At 40.2% G+C, this 20,769-nt stretch overlaps 1 protein-coding gene across 3 annotated transcripts in view; it reads left to right on the forward strand.

The window, feature by feature from the left end:
- LOC136878911 (protein SERAC1) overlaps window positions 1-20,769 on the forward strand; it is a 115,301-nt gene that overhangs the window by 86,765 nt on the left and 7,767 nt on the right. For 2 of the 3 annotated variants that reach the window (XM_067152512.2, XM_067152515.2), the window contains 2 exons: window positions 18,594-18,752; window positions 20,417-20,563. In XM_067152512.2, coding sequence (XP_067008613.2) covers window positions 18,594-18,752; window positions 20,417-20,563 — 306 coding nt within the window. The remainder of the gene's footprint in view (window positions 1-18,593; window positions 18,753-20,416; window positions 20,564-20,769) is intronic. The other variant, XM_067152514.2, reaches the window with a different exon arrangement.

Genomic DNA, 20,769 nt, shown 5'->3' on the forward strand with positions numbered 1-20,769 from the left:
CATACCACTCGACAAATACAGTAGAAGTCCGTTATAGCGAGAATTCATAACGGCGAAAAATTTACTCGCTATAGCGGATTGTCGTTATATCCGATTTGTTTTTAAAGTCAGGAAAACCCCCATACACATTAAAATCAGTATAAAATGGCACTCAGTGTGTTCAAAACTTGCATTTTTGCGGATGATATCCACCCTATGGCTTACTTGTTTGTTTTTATCGAAATCCGATACTATGTGAAAGTTTGTGTTTAATTTCATTCTGGAAAAAATATATTACCGTATTTCTCCGAATCCAAGACGACCCCCACATTTTCCTTCAAAAATTTTTAATCATGCTTAAAAAGTGCTTTGTAAAATCATATGAATGTCTTTCTTACAGTATACATTTTTAGACTATTTGTAGATGCCAAACATTGGCTTTAGTTATGCCGTATTTTTTGCAGCTGTACAATTATGCTTTATTTTAGCGGGTTTAATAACCATTAACTTAACATTGGCATCATAATATCGAAGGGAACTTGTTGATAATTTGCCAGCAATACACATTCTACGCGTCTCTACAATACGACAATCCATCAGAAAAATATTCTTGCTTACTATAAAAATGTTACTTTCACTCAGTGTCAGATATAACTGGCTGCCGCTACACACATATCTTGCTTGCCGGATTCGGCCAACTTCAGCGGCTGGCGATGTATAGATCTTAATTGCAGACTTTAAAAGTCAACGAACAAGTTTATTGCGCCGCGGCATGGCAATTCCGCCCTTGTATTTTTGTGCACATACCTCACAATTTCATCTTTGACTTCTTTAAAGCATTAATGGTTATGAATTTCATGTTTTTGGTCCGTATTGAACTGAGAATAACATATAAGTAATAATAATAATAACAACGTAAACGTTTCCACCTTTTCAATACTAAAATATATTCACAAAATTATAAATTACACGGTACTAGTTTCGACCCATCTAGGGGTCATCATCAGCCGTATTGGAGCAAAGATCACTTTTGGCGAAATCCTAAGAAAATGTTATTTTAAAGAATAACAAGTGAAATGAGATATTATGGTAATAGTTAATAATACAAGGAATATAGATATTAAGAGGTTTTTAACAAAGAATAAAGTATAAATGGGGTGTTGTAAAAATTATAATCATGGAAATCAGTAAGTTCTTGTGTTGAAATGACATATATAAAATTATATATGGCTTAGGAATAGGGCTTAAGGGTGCGGAAGAAAGTGTAATTGTCTAAATTTAATCAAAGGTACTTTTCCAAGACAATTACACTTTCTCCCACACCCTTCAGCCCCACCTTAAGCCCTCTTCCTAAGCCATATATAATTTTATATATGTCATTTCAACACAAGAACTTACTGATTTCCATGATTATAATTTTTACAACACCCCATTTATACTTTATTCTTTGTTAAAAACCTCTTAATATCTATATTCCTTGTATTATTAACTATTACCATAATATCTCATTTCACTTGTTATTCTTTAAAATAACATTTTCTTAGGATTTCGCCAAAAGTGATCTTTGCTCCAATACGGCTGATGATGACCCCTAGATGGGTCGAAACTAGTACCGTGTAATTTATAATTTTGTGAATATATTTTAGTATTGAAAAGGTGGAAACGTTTACGTTGTTATTATTATTACTTATATGTTATTCTTTAAAGCATCCTTGTTGCGGGCCACTGAATGCATTTTTTGTGCAGTACGCATTTTTAAGTTATCTTTGTCTTCACGGTAACGCCGAATAATTGGCTTTAGTTAGGCCTATGCCGTATTTTCTTGCAGCTGCACAATTATTATACATTTCCGAGTGTTTAATAGCCATTAACTTAAAATTGACATCATAACATCGACGAGAACCCGTTGAAAATTTACCGACAATACCTGATCCACGTACCGTATCTTTACAGAACGACTATCTGTCACAAAAATATTTCTGCTGTCTATAAAACTAAGCGTCAGGTACAGGTACAGAAGACGCGTTATAACTCTGTTACTGAGTAGCCGTGGCCTTTCTAAGAATTCAAAGGCTGGCATGTTTTGATGCCATTCTGCAGATTTGAGGATAATAGAATGTCATTCTCTCTTCACTATTTCCCGAGATCCAGTGACGTTACATATTGGCACTGTACAACCGGTCGCCGCGGCTAGCTGTGTATGATAAAGAGGCGGTCGTTTATTGTCAACGAGTTTTTTGTGCATGCGCGCAGGGGTGAAAAGAAACAGCGTGGTTACTGTGGTAGTTGCTAGTGGTGTTCATTACTATCAGGCCGCGAATGCAAAATGACCCTTGATTTTTCACATGAGATTCTGAGAAAAAAACGTCTTGGATTCGTAGAAATACAGTATCACTCCAGAGGCTTCTGTGGCAAACATCTTAGTTTTCTGCTTCAAACGGCATCACCTAACCTAAGCGTGTATGTATCATGAAAACCTATTTGAAACGCATGTAGAGAAATGATAACCTACTCGCTAAAAATTGACATGGGAATAGCTTTCCGAAATTTAACTCGACGCGAGAAAATATAAACTATCCTCCGAAATCAGTGATGTACTCTGCCATAACTTGAGGTGTATCACATTCTTAATTTCAGTACATGGTATACCGTACCATTAAAATTAAGAGATCGTTTACTTCAGCTTTTATTTTTAACGAGTTAACAACTGCTATCGGCCACGTTATTCACGCATTTATTACGAAAACGTGTTATCCTCTTTAATTTCGAATTTTCTTTAGAGAACAGTAGTTGACGGGTATTACTAATCGACTCCAACATCGCCTTTGAATGTCGACAAGAGAGCTTGCAAATGCACATAGCGTGAAAACTATACCGTAGCGAAGATGATTGATCGCATTTTGTGGCAAACGTTTCATTTTTGTTATTCAGATAGCGTCATCTATCCTAACTTAACTCAACTATATGTATGATGAAAACATACTTCAAGCGCCAGTAGAGAAATTATAACCTTCTTGCTATAAATTTACATGATAATAGCCTTTCCGTAATTTAACGGACAAGAGAAAATATAAACTAACCTCGTAATCAATGACGCACTCTGCCATATCTTGAGGTGTAGGCCTATCCCATTCTTACTCTGTTGCGGTATTTAGCATTAAAATTAAGCAATCATTTATTCAGCGTTTATCTTTAACAAGTTAACAATGGTTATCGAACATGTTATTTACGCATTTATTACGAAAACATGTTCTCCTCTTTCATTTTCATTTTCCTTGCAGAAGAGCAGTCGGCGGTTTAATCGAATGGCTTTGAATGTTGATGAGAGAGCTCGCTGGTGGACATAGCAAGAAAACTATATCGAAGATGATCGATCGCACGCAGTATAATGACTGGGTGCATAAAGATCGGCAACAGAAAAATAAAGCGTGCATAATCGCTCATAATAACGGATGCGTCAGTGATAGGGCTTTCACTGTAACCGATGGATAATACACAGTTAAATATAGGAATTTTGAAGGGACGGACAAAAATTATCGTTATAACAGGATTCTCGTTATATGCCGTACTCGCTATAGCGGACTTCTACTGTATTCGCTACACCATACTGTACCACTCAACACAAAAAAATTTCTAACAACTGAATGGAATGTGAAATACAAGCACAAATAGGCTCACTGTGTTATTCGGCAATGTCATTGCTAACCGGCAAGCAAAACTGAACATTCCTGAGACTAACGGCTTGCTCCTCGAAGGTGCAACTTATCCTGTGAAGTTCAGAAATTGAAGGACTTTTCCTGTAATCACACAACTTGGTGATGGCTCTTACCCGAGGTGGAAATCACATTTCTTACACGAGGGATGACAAATAATATTTTCAGGGCTAGGAAAAATGTGATCATACTAAGAGGTAATAGCGAACATTCGTGACGCAATAAGTGAGATATTTTTATATAGATTTAATACGATGAGAATCGGGACTTTGAATTTACGATGTGCTAAGCGGGAAAACATGTTAATGAGGAACGCACTAACGAGGTTTCACTGTATATCCAAACAGTATTATTTTAGCGTTCATAGTTTTCAGTGGAGCCTCCGTGGCTCAGACGGCAGCGCGTCGGCCTCTCACCGCTGGATACCGTGGTTCAAATCCCGGTCACTCCACGTGAGATTTGTGCTGGACAAAGTGGAGGCGGGACAGGTTTTTCTCCGGGTACTCCGGTTTTCCCTGTTATCTTTCATTCCGGCAACCCTCTCCATTCTCATTTCATAGCATCTATCAGTCATTAATATATCACTTTGGGAGTGGCGACCCCATCGTACTAACAGCCTATATATGCTTCATTCATTACATCCCTGACCTGGTCAGTGACTGGAAAACAGGTTGTAGGTTTTCATTTTCATTTTCAGTTTTCAGTGGATGATCTTTTAAATGTCTTTGTATATTACCAGTTTTGTTTTATTCTTTTAACTCAGATGTGTTAGTTAACTATTGTTCATTAGTATTTAAAAATGGAGTCTAACTGACAAACTGTTCATGTTTCATTACTGCTAGCTATTGTTGTTGGCTAAAAGTGTGTTGTACTGAGGGACTGCAGATTAGTGAGCTGTTGTTCATTAGTATTTAAAAGTGGAGAGGAGTCTGATAAACTGTTCATCCTCCTTAGAGGCAACCCTATTTCAGGGAGTGATGCTCTTACCTATGCGAATCTTAGGGTACACTGACCCAGAGGGTATGATTTCCATCTCAGGATAACTGGTGAAAACTTCAACAGCACCAAAGGCAGAGAAGGTGTTTTCGGCATGGCAGAGATGACGGATGTGTCAACCCATTAGCTGTAGCGTCTGTCCTCCAGTGGACCAGCTACAGAAGGTGTCTGTTCTCCGTGTTAGGATCAGCTTGAAGAATCACTGGCAGTAACTCTAAAGTCCCTTTGGGAATAACAACCCCATTGTAATAATAAGCCTCTACTTATGATGATACGACAAAACCAGACATGCAGTTGTCATGGGGCTGGGGAACTGTGAAACGTGGGCGACCAGTAACGAACACCATGAAGGTGGAGATTTTCAATGTGATGACCCTGATGGGGAAAACTGAAGATATCATTGATTTTGTGGAGAAAGTGAACGTAGCAGTGATGAGATTAAGTGAAGTAAAGTGGGAGGGGAAAGGAAAAAAAGAAAATGAGAAAAGGGTACCAGTGAAACTCTGTTAAGAAGTTTTTCAAGGGACCACAAAAAAAAAAAAACTTCTTAAGCAGAAAACTTCTTAAAACTTTGAGACATCTCTGCGCTCAATTTGGGGAAGAAACACTTTCGCAGACTCGAGGGTATGAGTAGGCTAAAAAATTTGTGGCAGGAAGAGAAGCTGGGGAAAATGAACCTCATGAAAGAGATCGTGGAAAAGCATCACTGCAGACAACATTGTTGCAATTCGTGACATTATTGGTGAAGATCGGCAAATAAAAATTTAGCAAATTGTTTGAGTAGTAGGAATAAGTTACGAAAGTGTTCAAACCATCATCAGAGATGAACTCCATTTCAGAAAATTGTCTGCCAGGTGGCCGGGCTGAGTGGCTCAGACGGTTGAGGCGCTGGCCTTCTGACCCCAACATGGCAGGTTCGATCCTGGCTCAGTCCGGTGGTATTTGAAGGTGCTCAAATACGTCAGCCTCGTGTCGGTAGATTTACTGGCACTTAAAAGAACTCCTGTGGGACTAAATTCCGGCACCTCGGCGTCTCCGAAAACCGTAAAAGAGTAGTTAGTGGGGCGTAAAACAAATAACATTATTAAAAAAAAAGAAAAAAGAAAGGTGGATTCCTAGTCTCCTCAACCAGGTCAAAGTAATCCTCTCGCACATGGCCGAGTTTAACCTCCAAAAAATTCATGGTCGTAGAGAGTGACCAGCAAACAATGTTTAATAATCCACTGTCCCAAAATGTAAGGCCTCAGCTGACATTCGTTTTACAAAGAGTGTGTGTGATCTGCAAATAATCCTCTGATACTTTTATGGGCCCCAGTGCAAATGGAAGGTTTGGTGCCCTCTTTTGCGAGAAATTTGATAATGATGCGTTGTGCAACAGATGTGTGCACCTCATGCTCACTCATGGTGTGCTGAAGCAGCCCAGCTCTCCACTGTGGTTCACGCGTGCAAATCCCTTCTCCAGACACCAGGGGCGGTTTGTCCATAAGGTTGCAGGTTTGCACTACCCCCAATAAATTTTTATGTTTATTTTAGGTAAAGTTTTATAATTTGGATTACTCAACTACTGTATTTTCATTCAACAAGACAATCCTTTCAAGAGCTTGAAAGAGCAAATATTGACTACAGGGTACTTTACAAGCCGGTACTCTAAGATGTTCACTGCAGGAGCAGAAAAGTTTGCAGCGGGAAGTCAACCTGAGGTAGGATGAAACCTGGGCAGCTAGAGGGGTGCGCGGGGCTGCTAGAAGTGTGATTTTAGGCTGCCAGAGGGGTGCGTGGGGAGAGGAAAAGATAGGCGTGACTTCTTATACATTGCTTAAATGGAGGTTTATCAACCTGGCTGCTCCTACCACGGCCGACTTGATGCATCGCTCTAGTGGAGCGCAGCTAGGGATCCAGTCGGCCGTGCTCCTACGTAACCAACTACTAGCAAAGTCGCTAGAGACCGTTGCTGCTCAATGTGAGATTCTGTTATAGAACAGGAATGTCATCTAGCAATACTGGATGGAAGTTTATCTGCTGGATCACGGCCGGTTTGATCCCTCGCTCCGAAAGGAGCTAGCTAGAGCGATGCATCAAGTCGGCCGTGGCTGGATATATAACTAATGGGTCTAAATTTGAAAATAAAAACCGCCATTTCTTTCAGTATAGTCGTGAGCTTTGTTATGTGTGTACAAGCTAAGTAGCTTATTGATTTCATTGTGTAAACATTTGTGTTAGCATGTGTGTGTTTTATTATTGTGCGTTTTTATCAGTTAGTGGTATTTTGCCAGATCATGAATTCGGTGCAGTCTTTAATGGCTAGGCTGTTTCCGCAACGGACTGCCGAAAAAATCTGAGGTGAAAGGAATGGGTAGGCCCACGCGACGTTTAATTTCAAAACCAGTTACATTACAAAAGGACATTTTTTTCAATACCGGAATTAGACTACCTCAAAGTGTTTCATTTCAATATGGTAAAAGAGTTTTTAAGTGAAAAAATGTTAATGGCTAGTAGTAATATTCCTGAAAATAGAAATGTAAAATGTTTGTTTTATTTTTAATAATAAAAAAGTATTGTTGATTTTTAAATCATATAATTAATATTTGAAACCGGCCCCGCAATCTAGCTAGCCTGCCTCTCAACCAGAGACTCCGGGTTTGATTCCCGGCGAGGTTGGGTATTTTTACCTAGATCTGAGGGTTGGTTGCAGTTCCACTCAGCCTATGCGATTACCATTAATTGAGGAACTATGTAATGGTGAGATGGCGACCCTGGTCTAGAGAGCCAGGAATAATGGCCGAGAGGATTCATTACACTGACCAAGCATCACCTTGTAACCTGCAGGCCTTCGGGCTGAGCAGCGGTCGCTTGGTAGGCGAAGGCTCATTAGGGCTGTGGTTTGGTTTGGTTTGGTTTGGTTTGGTTTGGTTTGGTTTGGTTTTGGTTTTGGTTTTGGTTTTGGTTTTGGTTTGGTTTGGTTTGGTTTGGTTTTGGTTTTGGTTTTGGTTTTGGTTTGGTTTGGTTTGGTTTGGTTTGGTTTGGTTTGGTTTGGTTTGGTTTGGTTTGGGAGATTATAATTATACATATTTCATTTTTGTGATGTTTAGCCAAATTGTTAATGCTTTTAATTTGTTCCCCGATTTTCAGTTTTCCTGTATTGTAAGTTTTCTTTTTGTGGTCTCCCCAGAAACGGAGAATGAAGGCTCCACTGTATTAGACTGTGAAGTATGTAATGAAAGACTCAAAATATGTACCATAATGTTATCAAAATTACAAGATCATTTCAGAACTGCTTTTAATAAATATTGAAAGGCAAAAAAGTAGGTTAATGTCAAACAAATTTACAATATAAATCATTATTTTACATTAGATTGTGGTGCACAACTCAGTCAAGGTGTATGTTACAAGGTATTTCTCTATGTTATCAGGAGGGGCGATCTTGTACACTGAAAATGATTGCTGAGCATCATAAGAAGTCACTGTTGCATGCTTGAATAATTGAGTATGTTTGGGAGCGTGTCTTTCGGAGTTTCTCATGACTCTCTGTTGAGGATTTGGTTAACAATGAACAAACTGGAGTAAGCTAGATTTTTTCAATATATAATACCTTTCTTCTTCTTTCTTCTTCATCCATTCCCTTTTCCATATTATCTCTGTGTAGGGTAGTGTACACCAAAAATGAGTACCACGTTAATTCCTGGGGGCAAAGGCGGCCAGGTGAAGAGCTAATCACTCTACCCCATCACGTGCCGCGGTTAACAATGGTGGAAGCCTTTACCTTCCGCTCCTCCAAGGGCCTTCATGGCCTGTACGGAGGTGTCTTTGTCTTTTTTTTTTTTTGTAGGGTAGTGTACCAAAGCCCTCCACCTTACTCGATCTTTCCACACCATCCCTCTTCTAGTACAGTACTTTATTGCTATCGACTCCTCTGCAATATAGTCCACAACAGAGCTCCTCCATCTCATTCTATGACGTCCCCTAGGCCTCTTTCCAGTCTCTGTAACCATGAATGTTCTCTTTGGTATTCTCTCTCCTGGCATTCTCATCATGTGTTCAGACCATTTTAGCTTTGCTATATCAATCTCTTCTTGAATTTTACATACTCCCACGCTTCTCCTTATTTCCTCATTTCGTATCCTATCTCGTCTTGTCTTTCCCTGTATGTTCCTTGAGAACCTCATTTCAGCTGCTTGTATCTTACTTTGGTTCCGCTTAGTTAACGTCCAGGCTGCTGAAGAATAGGTCAGTATAGGTTTATAATAGGACGAGTATAAAACCTTCTTGCACTTCATTGGCGCATCTTTGTTCCATACAATGTCTTTCACACACTGGTAGAAACTTGCAGACTGCTGTATTCTTAAATCAATTTCTCCATCCAAATTTCCATCCAATACCCTATCACTCACTAATTTCAATACACCCTGACTGTTATCTGTTATTTCAGATATGAACATAAAAACCAAATTATTTTCTCCAAACATATAATTATATAAACTTAAACATATAATACAAACAGAATAATTATATTTTACTTTCATCAATTTATCCTCCCTTGGATTTTGAGTCTATATGATTCCACACATCCATAACAAACGTTCCATAGATGTTCCTTGCTGGATACATGAACTTCCCTGATATGTCTGTCCACTTCATCCCAGACCATTTAAATCGGATTACAATCCAGGCTTTGGGACGGTCAGACCATATCTTTCAGTACTTTCTGTTTTTCCGTTAATGCAATGTAACCGGGCGAGTTGGCCGTGCGGTTAGGAGCGTGTGGCTGTGAGCTTGCATCCGGATAGTGGGTTCGAATCCCACTGTCGGCAGCCCTGAAGATGGTTTTCCGTTGTTTCCCATTTTTACACCAGGCAAATGCTGGAGCTGTACCTTAATTAAGGCCAAGGCCGCTTCCTTCCAACTCCCAGGGCTTTCCTCTCCCATCGTCACCATAAGACCGATCTGTGTCAGTGCGATGTGAAGCCACTAGCAAAAAAAAAAAAAAAAAAAAAAAAAGCAATGTACTTCTTACAGAACTCTGACCGATGTTTTGGGTCATTATCTTGTTGCAAGGTGAACCATTTCCCTATTAAGCGCAATCCACATAGTATTGTATGATAGTGAAGTACGCGGTGGTAGTGCTTCTGATCCTTACTTCTATTTTTCATAATGTCTCCAACTCTATCTCCTACAAAACACCCCCAAACCGTAATAGAAACCTCACCATGTTTAACTGTAGGTAGACCGCACTGCTGGGCCACCTTTTCTCCTTCACATCAGCAAACATATATCCTCCTCCTTGTTCCAAAAATCTCGAAATTCAATTCATCTGTGATTAACACTTTCTTCTGTTCTTCATGACCGGGCAAGTTGGCTGTACGGTTAGGGGCGCGCACTGTGAGCTTGCATTTGCGAGATAGTGGGTTCGAACTCCACTGTCGGTGGCCCTGAAGATGGTTTTCCGTGGTTTCCCATTTTCACGCCAGGCAAATGCTGGAGCTGTACCTTAATTAAGGCCACGGCCGCTTCCTTCCCATTCCTAAGCATTTCCTATCCTATCGTCGCCATAAGACCTATCTGTGCCGGTGCGATGTAAAGCAAATAGCCATTCTTCATGTATCCAATTATGATGTTTTCTAGTCCATTCGAGTCTCTTCTCTTTAATTATGGGCTTCAGAAGGGGGTTTCCTTGGCTGCCACACATCCTTTCAAGCTGGCTTCAGTTAGTCTCATATTTACTGTTGCAACAAATATTTGTTTCTTGTTCAGTTCTACCAATTCTGCACGAATTTGTGGAGTTGTTTCCAACCGATTTCTCTTACTGGTAATTCTGGTGAATTTATCATCACTTCTAGATGTTTCACGAGATTGTCCTGGTCATGGTCTGTCCTTATTGCTACCTCTTGTCATCTGGTGGTGAAGGATGTATTGCACTCCCCCTATAGGCACGCTGTATTGTTTTGCAATTTGGTGAATTGATAAACCTGCTTGTCTGAGAGCTACAATTTCAGCGCTGTTTTGTACTGTATAGATATCTCCACTCTAGGAGCCATAATAATGATGTGCACACTATCAACTCTCACTATAGGATCTATACACACACAAAAATGTTAGGTTCTTCAGTCTGGCAGAACTAATTTTGAATAAATAAATTTATAAACTATGTGGAAAAAACATATAGTTACAAAATGATACCTGAAAAACAAAAAAACTTAATTAAAATAGAATGACACGTTTCATTCTTGAAAGAACATCATCAGATTCTATCAGATCACACTCAAATATATTGAGAAATAATACAAAACATGTCATTCTATTTTAATTAAGTTGTTTCTTTTTCAGGTATAATTTTGTTACCATATGTTTTTTTTTCAGGTGGTTTATAAATGTATTTATTCAGAATTAGTTTAAGCAGACTGAAGAACCTAACAGTTATAAATTAACTGAATTGAAACTGAAAAGAGCTAGCTACTCATATTACAAACCAGGATTTATTTCAAGAACAGACTGTAATTTTGCCATGACTTTTCACCTACTGACCCATGAACAGCATTCAATTTATTTTGCATGTCTCAGATGATGTCCAACTTTTTAACGTTTTCAGGAATCCAGTCAAAGTTGTATTTGATGTACTCAACATCACATGCAGTTTTAGGATTCTGCAAGGTATTTTGCGTATCCCTCATCAATAGTCTACAGATAACTCACAAGGGGAAATGTCAACAACAGTTTTAACGTCTTGAATGTGTCCATTGTAAAAATTAACTATTTTTATCAAAGTGCTCCATCATGTACCAACAGAACTGAATTACTCTCCGTGACAAAACAAAACGCCTTGTTTCCTGGAAGTACTTCAAATGAACATCCCCCCTGCTGATTACTGAAAATGTTAGTAACAAAATATAATGCTTATCACTCCCTGCCAAATCTCTACCTGCCTTGTTGAATAAAATCAATGAGCTTCATAGTAAGCTGCCTTCAGGTGGTGGATTGAGGAAATGCCTTACACACTTAAATATAGCAGTAAAAGTTAAGCTGCATTCAGGTAGTAGGGTATAATAATAATAATAATAATAATAATAATAATAATAATAATAATAATAATAATAATAATAATAATAATTTTTTTTTTTTTTTTTTTTTTTTTTTTTTTTTTTTTTTTTTTTTTACGAGGGATTGTGGAAAATCTTCAAAAGACACTTGTGAAGGGTCCGCACTCCACAAGTGTGTGGGATTCTTACCCACTAAAAACCACACGCCCTTTTCCCACGATGTGTATCATCACCCCGGAACTGCTCTCGCATTACTTCAGGGTGATATCGTGCTTTGTCTTTCAGATGTCTTCTTTCTTCATTTCTCCTTTACGAACGTTCGTATGCTTCCAAATCCTTCTTCTTCTGACGAAGGACATTCTCCACGTACACTGCCACGTGATTCCAGGATTCCTGGTTTTGCAGCATCACCGAAATAATATTATCTGCTGTCAATTCTCCTAGTTCAGTTTCCACACATCTTCTCTGAATCGTCCAATGGCCGCATACAAAAAAGGTGTGAAATACGTCGTCAATGTCATCACAGCATATGCATGCTGCATCATTTGCTCTGCCCACTTTATGCAGGAATTTCCGGAAATATCCTGTTAGAAGCTGCGTGAGGTAGTAATTTACTTCACCATGGGCCCTTTCAACCCAGATATCCAAGCGTGGTATCAGTCGCTTGGTCTATTTGCCTCGAGGGTCACTTCCCCATCTGAGTTGCCATCGCCTCATCCGTTAACTGAAGGCACGCTTCTTTGCACATTTCTTTCCCAGCTCTCCTTGGGTTCACCAGATTTCATGTCGCTCCAATGCAAGTAGGTCTATTGGGGCTATTGCTGCCACCATGAGGATTGCAGGTTCGGAGAGCGTGCGGTATGCGCATGCAATACGTAAAGCCGCTCTCCGTTGTACGGCAGCTATCCTTCTCCGATACCAAGCGAATCTCAAGGATTCAGCCCAGATTTCAGAGCCATATAAGAGCACTGACTGAACCGTCGACATGAGAAGACGTCGTTTGCTGGATTTCGGACCTTTAATATTTCCCATTAGTCTGCTAAGTGCAGTCATGTATTTTACTACCTTTTCTGTCGCTCTCTGAATATGATTCCAGAATGTGAGCTTGGAGTCAAGTGTCACTCCTAGATATTTTGTGCCCACAGATGTTTCAATTACTAACTCTCCAACAGTCATTGATACAAGAGTTTCGATCCTTTTCCTCGTCAGAAGAACTATCTCCATTTTGTGTTTGGCTAATGTCAGACTGTGGTTCATCATCCATTCTTTTATGCGCCGCATCACCTGGTTCAGTTTGATTTGAGCCATTTCAACATTACGAGCTACTATCAAGGCGTCCACATCATCAGCGTAGCCCACAAGCTTCGTGTCCTCTGGCATCTCCAAACGTAACAAGCCATAATACATTATGTTCCAAAGATCTGGACCAAGGATCGATCCCTGCGCTGCACCAGCCGTCAGGCGTTTTGTCTTTTCTCCATCTTCCGTATCATACAGCAGAGTGCGATCTTTGAAGTAATCTCTCATTATGCGCATAAGATATTGTGATAGCTTGAAAGTTTCCTCAAGAGCTACCAACATGTCGCTCCATCTTGCTGAATTGAAGGCATTCTTCACATCCAGGGTCACAAGAAGTGTCAATTTATGGGAATGATGGTTGCCCATTTGTGCCCTTTCTGCTGTATTCACCACCTCCCACACTGCATCTAGCGTCGAGTGTCCTCTCCGAAATCCATGTTGGCGAACAGATAGATCCCCTGCTAGTTGAACTACTGAGAGGATTCTGGGCTGCAGAAGTTTCTCCAGGCCTTTTCCGGCTGTGTCCAGCATACATAAAGATCTATAACGACCAAGTTTTCCTTTGCTGATCAGAACCAAACGAGCCATTTTCCATCGGGGACTAAAAACACCCGTTTGCAGGCAATGATTGTACATATTCAGCAACAGTTCTGGACATAGTTCTGCTATTATCTTTAACACTTCTGTAGGTATACCATCTGGTCCTGGAGTTTTCTTGTTTCTAAGAGAGCTAATAGCTCTATTCAGCTTTTCTTCAGTGAAGAGGGGTATATCATCCAGTTCTTTTTCTTTTTCGTCGTCACAGTCAATCCTCTCTGGATGGTCTGGGAATAGTGTATCCACAATTTGTTTAATTGTTTGCGGATCCGCACTCGGGGTTGAAAATGTCCCGAGTTTCTTCATTACAATCTTATAACCTTGTCCCCATGGATCATCTTCTACTTCTTTAGCCAGTGCCCACCATTTATCGGCTTTACTTTTTCTGATTGCTGACTTCGCTGACTTGTACTCCGCTGTGACTGAGGTATTCTCTTGACTGCCTCTCATCCTCTGAGCCCTGCGTCGAAGTCGCAGACAATTCTTTGTCAGTTCAGCAATCTCTTCGGTCCACCAGTACGCTGCGCGCTTGCTATTTCGCGGTCTCCTTCGGGGCATTGAGGCGTTGCATGCTTGATGGATTAGCTGCATAGTGAGTTCAACACATACACCAGCTGCTTCTTTCCGTCTACAAGTAGAACATTTTTCAGTTATGTTCTCCATTCCATTCCGTATTACATCAATGAACGTTTCCTTGTCAATACCGGCTACGTTCCACCGTGCTGGTCTGCGCAAGATGTTTCTTTCTTGAGGAGATTCTTGGAGCAGTCGAAAGATGATATATTGGTGATCGCTCCCCGTATAGTTCTCAATCACTTGCCATTCAGAAATCTTAGGCGTAATATCCTCTGATGAAACGGTTACATCCGGTATTGTTCCCTGGCATCCTGGCCGTCGGAATGTTGGCACATTTCCAATGTTGTTGACCACCAAACCCGTTCTGGCTGCCATCTCCATTATATGACGTCCTCTGGAGTCTGTTTGTGGCATGCCCCATTCCAACGCTTGAGCATTTACGTCACCAGCGACCACTAGTTTTTTTTTCCATTCTGCGTATTACATCCTCAAGACCATTTCATCTGAAAGTTGGAAACAGATTCATTTGGCGTAAAATAACAGCTTACAATAGTGATTCCCCCAGTCTGTACCCAAACAAAACCGTCATCGCATCCATGCTGTGTTACTGGGACTTTTCCTAGATCTGGTATCCAAATTGCAGCTGTTCCGAGGTTATCCACAAACCACCCTGGATGGTCCCTCTCTTGATATGGTTCGCTAATAATAACGATGTCTACTTCCATCTCGTAAATCAGCTGTGTCATAAGATCGTTAGCTGTTTGACTCCTGTGCATGTTTGCTTGAAGTATTCGCATCATTTACTGTGATTTTTTGCCTTCTCCAGAGCTTCACGAAATATTGCACATGCTACCGATCCAGGAATGTGATTTCGTTTAGCTTCATTGACACCCTTGTCTGTACAAAGCATACATCGTGGATTGTTCTTTTTACAGTCTACTGCCTTGTGGCCAGATTCTCCACACTTAAAACAGAGCTTACTTCTGTCGGGGCCTGTGCAGTTTTTTGCCAGATGACCATATGATAGGCATTGGAAGCAGCGAGGTAACATGGTTCTAGCTCTTACTCTGCAGTATAGCCATCCTATCTTAATTCTTCCTGCTTCCAGTAATTTCTGAGCGTCCTCGTCTTTGGTTTCAAAGATGGCAAGTTTCTGTCCCCAGCTGTTTGGTTTCGAGACCGATATTTTAAGTTCTCCATGGGGATTTCCAGAATCTCGTCTTACAGCTTCCTCCACGTCTGCGGCGGTAGTGACGCCATCCATGTCTCGAATCTCCAGTGTAGTTCGGGGGATTAACGCCTTTACATCGCCATCACGTTCGAGGGCATCTCTCAGAGAATTACTGAATACCTCCCTATTTTCAATCTTAGTTGTTTTGTTGAATTTAATAAGGACAGCTCCAGCTCTTGTTTTACGGATGGATCGAATGCCTGCTCCACTGTCTTCCGGCTTCACCCTGTTCCTGATATCCTTCAAAACATCAGCGAAAGTCTTACCGTTCATCGGTTTGATAATTACGGCTTCTGTACGACTCCTAGATTTAGATTGAGGTCGTTTCCCACTTTCGCTAAGCACTGTAGTTTCAGGATCATTACTGGCCTGTTTCGTTGGAATATCTTCGTGCTTCCTATCCTCGCTCTTCTTCTTTCTCTTCTTCTTTGACAGAAACGTCTCCCATTTTCCTTGATCTTTCTCCTCCGAGTCATTTGTCACTAGTGATGTGTTGGACAATTCCTTATTCTCCATGGCAATTGGTCTCTGCTTTTGTTCTTCTGCAGGTTTCTTCCACGACATCCTGCATGCTGCTCCAGCCTCTAAAGCTTCTTCCAGCTTCATGAGGCCATTCTTTATTTCCGTTTTGAGATTTTTGAGAGGAATAGCCATTATGTTCTTTAACAGTGATCTTGCAGTCTCAAGATGCACCTCTTCTTTGTATTGATTATCCATTATCTGCCGACTGATACCATCAATCAGATTTAGATCAATACTCCTACCATTTCGGCCATTGTGGATACTTTCCCTTGATACACTAGGGAGCTCCACTGTATCACACAGAATGTCTGCTTCTGCCATCATGCCAATGTGAGAGTCTAGCTGGCCGTGTCTTGAGTCAAGGAGATGAAGTTGTGAGTAGGCGGCTGGGAGCGCTTACACTATACAGCGATCGTCTCATCTACCGCAGTGTACCTTCTACGTGATTTTGATCTTTGGCAAGATGGCTGCTCACAACAGGATTATTTCACTGCAAACTTTTCAATATTTCACTAAATATTCTGTTGTTCCAGTTGTAAACAAACACATCTACCATGCAGTGGGGTTTAAAATAACCATACAAGCTCGTTTCGGTGAGTGCCTTCACAATATAAACCCGCTTTCTTGAGCTATTTTGTAGCTGCGAAGTTCATGCGTCCTTTCATGTCCAACAATAAAAAAAATATAAAAAAAATAATAATAATAATTTGAATATGTCCATTGTAAAAATTAACCATCTTTATCAAAGTGCTCCATCGTGTACCAACAGAACTGAATTACTCTCCGTGACAAGAATAATTAGCTCTCATATGATGCAAACGAGCATTTCTGTAATCCAGTATTCTTCAATCACTTTTGGAAAAATCAGAGACCATGGTTCATATGCTGTCTTCGAATTTTGTCCTCCTCTTTTCACTCCAGGTGGATGAATTACTATGTTTTTCTTAAATCTTCTACTGCTTTGGGGAAGTGGATGAACATCCCATAATGCAACATTGTCAGTCGAACATACTGAGGGCTGGATTTTTGTGCGCATCGGTGTTTACTGCGAAACACCAGAATTTTCCAAAGAACTGTCTTGATCACTATTTGCAGGCTGTTTTGCATCAGAATTCTCTGATTCATCAATATTCCCATGGCATATGTCCTAGGGAACATCATCATCCATCTCTTCGAACAGCCACTATCTAATCTTCGCATTTTGAGCCATCGTTTACCACCAATTTCTCAAGAATGAATAGTAAAACATAAAATCCTAGACAATAATTGAGTGTAAAACTATAGTAACAACGCAGGTCAAGTATGAGCGCAGTGCTCTTTCTTGGTGCACTGTTGACAGAAACAGTGTCTTGCTACTACCAAAGTCGACAGTGCCCCACACCAGTGCTGTTACTCAACTTTTGAAACCCTAGCAGTCATTACATAGTAATTCAAAAATTAACTTAAATTTAATTTCATATTTTAGAGAATAATATCAGAAGGTGAGCGCCAGGTAAGCGCTTTGCTCACCCCTTGACCAAAGAAAGGTTAAAATTAAAATGCCTACTCGTTTTCTATTGACTAAATTTATTACAACTTCTAAGTACGGTTATTTACAAGAGGACTCAAGTTCAAGTATTTTACTTCACACAGTTTGTTTGGCCGATCGCACAGCCCTCTGGCACATCAAACTCATGCTCTCGAACAAGACCTCTTACAATATAGTGTCATCCCCAGAGAGCTCACTCCACGCCAAACTAAGCCCATGAACTCAACTGACACGTTATGCTGAACGTTACATTGTCAAAACCATCTAACTGACTCCTTCATTGATGTACTCTTGACCGACTCGCTCCTGACTCATTAACTGCTCATCTTGGATCTGTCATAACACCTGAAACCCCACAATGATGGTGTCAGAGTCGTGAACAAACTTCCTTTCAGCCTTGTGATAATCCAAGATCGGTGCTGAGCACAAGGATTCCTCGAGTAAACGAATGTGGCCTCTACCTCTGATGTCCATCTGAAAATCCTCTTCTCTTCAGTAAGCTATGTGGGTGGCTTCAAGATGTTGGCAAACAGGCAGTAGGCACAGGTCAAGAAACTCCCAGCTTCCGCTTGTCTTTCGACATAGCCAGTTTCTAGTGGCTCCTAGCATTTCCGGGTCACTGGCTACTCCTCCCTCCAGTGACACAGTGTGACATACAGTTGGTAGTATACCTCCTGCTGGAATAATTTGCGCTTTCCAGGATTCAAGCTCCAGGTGAGCACCTAGTCATCTCTGGAACACTTCCTGGAGGTTTTCCAGGTGCTCTAGGAACATGCGTTTTACTGCAGTGATGTTTTCCAGGTACAACTGCGGGAGGGAGGATCAGGACCATCCAGGCTATACTCACACATTTACAAATGCTTTAGTCACCCCAAAGAAAAATCTCATTGAGGGGCTCCACACCTGTCTCGTTCAGTGTGAAGGAAAGAGGGAAATATTCATTCAAAACATTTCTGAATGCTACTATTTCTGACTGCTGCTTAACTCCTCTCTACAACTTCCTATTAAATCTGTTATATTAACATGGCAATTTACTTTCTGCTTATTTTAAATTGAAGTCAGCATTGAAACTGCTGTTAAATAAGCTCATTTGATTTTGTGATGTATTTGTTTGTTGATAGCATGGAAAAGTGATGATCCAGAATTGAAGAATATGTGCCACAGCACAAAGGGTATTGTCTTTTACAGTGTTCCACATAAAGGGACACCCATGGCAAACCTCACCTCTGCAACTGAGCTAGTAGTGTCACCTACTGTGGAAGTACAAGAGCTCAGGGAAAGTAAGTGATCTTCCAGAAAAATACTACTTTTTTGTGATTTGGAAAATAATCATGTAGTTCAGAAGCCTAAACATTTTAAACCGTCAGTTGGAAAACCGTAAGTTTGGCTAACTACAAACTCCATATCGTGTACACTTTGTTTCTCAAATAAAGTTAGATAAATTGTTTTTTTCTTTTCTTAAATAGAACAAATTTTAAATATTCAGTATGAGAGATGGCTCTTCATGGTGCATAATGTTAGTTGAATTGTTTATAACGGTAATAGTATGGAAGGGATACAACAGATAGAGATATGAATTCCGCTGCTGTATTTGCCATAGAATTGCAATGAAGTTCTAAAATTATTTACATTCCTTACCACAATTCTGACAGAAACCCATCTCACACCCTACTACCAGACCCCACAGAAAACATCCCTCCACATAGGTTTGACAACAAGAAGGGTATCAGTTCATAAAACAGGGCTAAGTCCACATGTGCAACACAAATTGCACCTACGTCCCTAACCAGGCTGTAGAAGAAGTGGCAGAAGAAGATAGAAATACAGATTGAGAACTGAACTCAATTGCTTATCTCAATTTTTTTTAGTGGGGAGAATGCCACTGTAAAAGACATAAAATACATGTATAAATACATTAAAATATATCCACAGGCATTATTGTAGATGCCAGGAAATCGATGATGATTAAGGTCCAAAGTAACTCCTTCGTATTCCTTTCAGAAAAATGTTATAAACATATTAAAACATTCAAGCCCTTTAGGCCTTTTCAGTCGTGAAATTACCAGTGTTTCGCCCCATGTGGCAGTGGGCTCATCCGTTGGACTGTCGCACCTTTTCAAAATGCTGGTAGCTAGTGCACTGTTGAGACACCACTGCAAACCTCCTGTGTAGGACAAGACAATACAGCAGTGGTGCAACAGTGGAAGTATGTACATCTTATATACCGGTAAATGCCAGCCTTAGGCTTTTATATCAAAAATTAAGTTCCCTGCAGAAAAACATAATTTAATTTCATCAGTTGCAGATGTTAAAACATTAAAGCTCTTTAGACCTTCTCAGTCATGAACTCAAGTGAAGATACATACTTCCCCTAGTGCACTGTCACTTCATTGCCCTACGTAGGAGGCTTGCAGTGGTGTCTCAATAGCGCACTAGCTGCCAGCATTTTGGAAAGGTGTGGCAGTCCAACGGATGAGCCAACTGCCATACTCAGGCAAAACACCGGTAATTTCACAATTGAAAAAGCCTAAAGAGCATTGATGTTTTTAACATTTGCAGTTGATGAAGTAAATTATGGTTTCCTTCTGGGAACTTTTTTAAATATAAAAGCCTAAGACAGGCATTTATACAAGTGGAGGTACATACTTCCCCTAGTGCACCATCACTGCATTGTCCCACATTGGAAGCTTGCAGTGGTTTCTCAACAGCACACTAGCCACCAGCATTTTGGAAAGGTGTGGCAATCCAACTTAGTAGCCCACTGCCACACTGGAGTGAAGTGCTGGTAATTTTGCTATTGAAAAGGCGTAAAGAGCTTGAATGTTTTAACATATGTAGTCAAAATGAAATTATGGTTTCTATCTGGGAACTTAAACATTTTGTAACATTGATATGATGTGCTTTGTAATTTTGCAGTTTTATTGTTTACTATTTATAATTTTAGATTCTCCTGCATTGCTAAATCTTCATGAACAATTCCTAAAGATGCTGCAGGACATTCCTGTTGAAGTTATCAGCTTTGCAGAAACCAGACCTACTCTTGTTCCTGCTGTTCGTATGCAGTTCAGTTTTGTGCCTCGTGCTTCAGCAGGTAATTATATCTATCTACAGCAGAAGTTCACTATAGCGAGTAGGCATATAATGAGAACACCATTATAACGACAGTTTTTGTCTGCCCCTTCAAAATTCCTGTATTAAACTGTGTGTTATCCTTCGGTTACAGCGAGAGCCCTATCACTGACGCATCCGTTATTACGAGCGATTAAGCGTGTAAAATTTTTTCCGTTACCATTATTT

The sequence above is a fragment of the Anabrus simplex genome, chromosome 8 (genome assembly GCF_040414725.1).
Source record: "Anabrus simplex isolate iqAnaSimp1 chromosome 8, ASM4041472v1, whole genome shotgun sequence".
In the NCBI taxonomy this organism is placed as follows: Eukaryota; Metazoa; Arthropoda; class Insecta; order Orthoptera; family Tettigoniidae; genus Anabrus; species Anabrus simplex.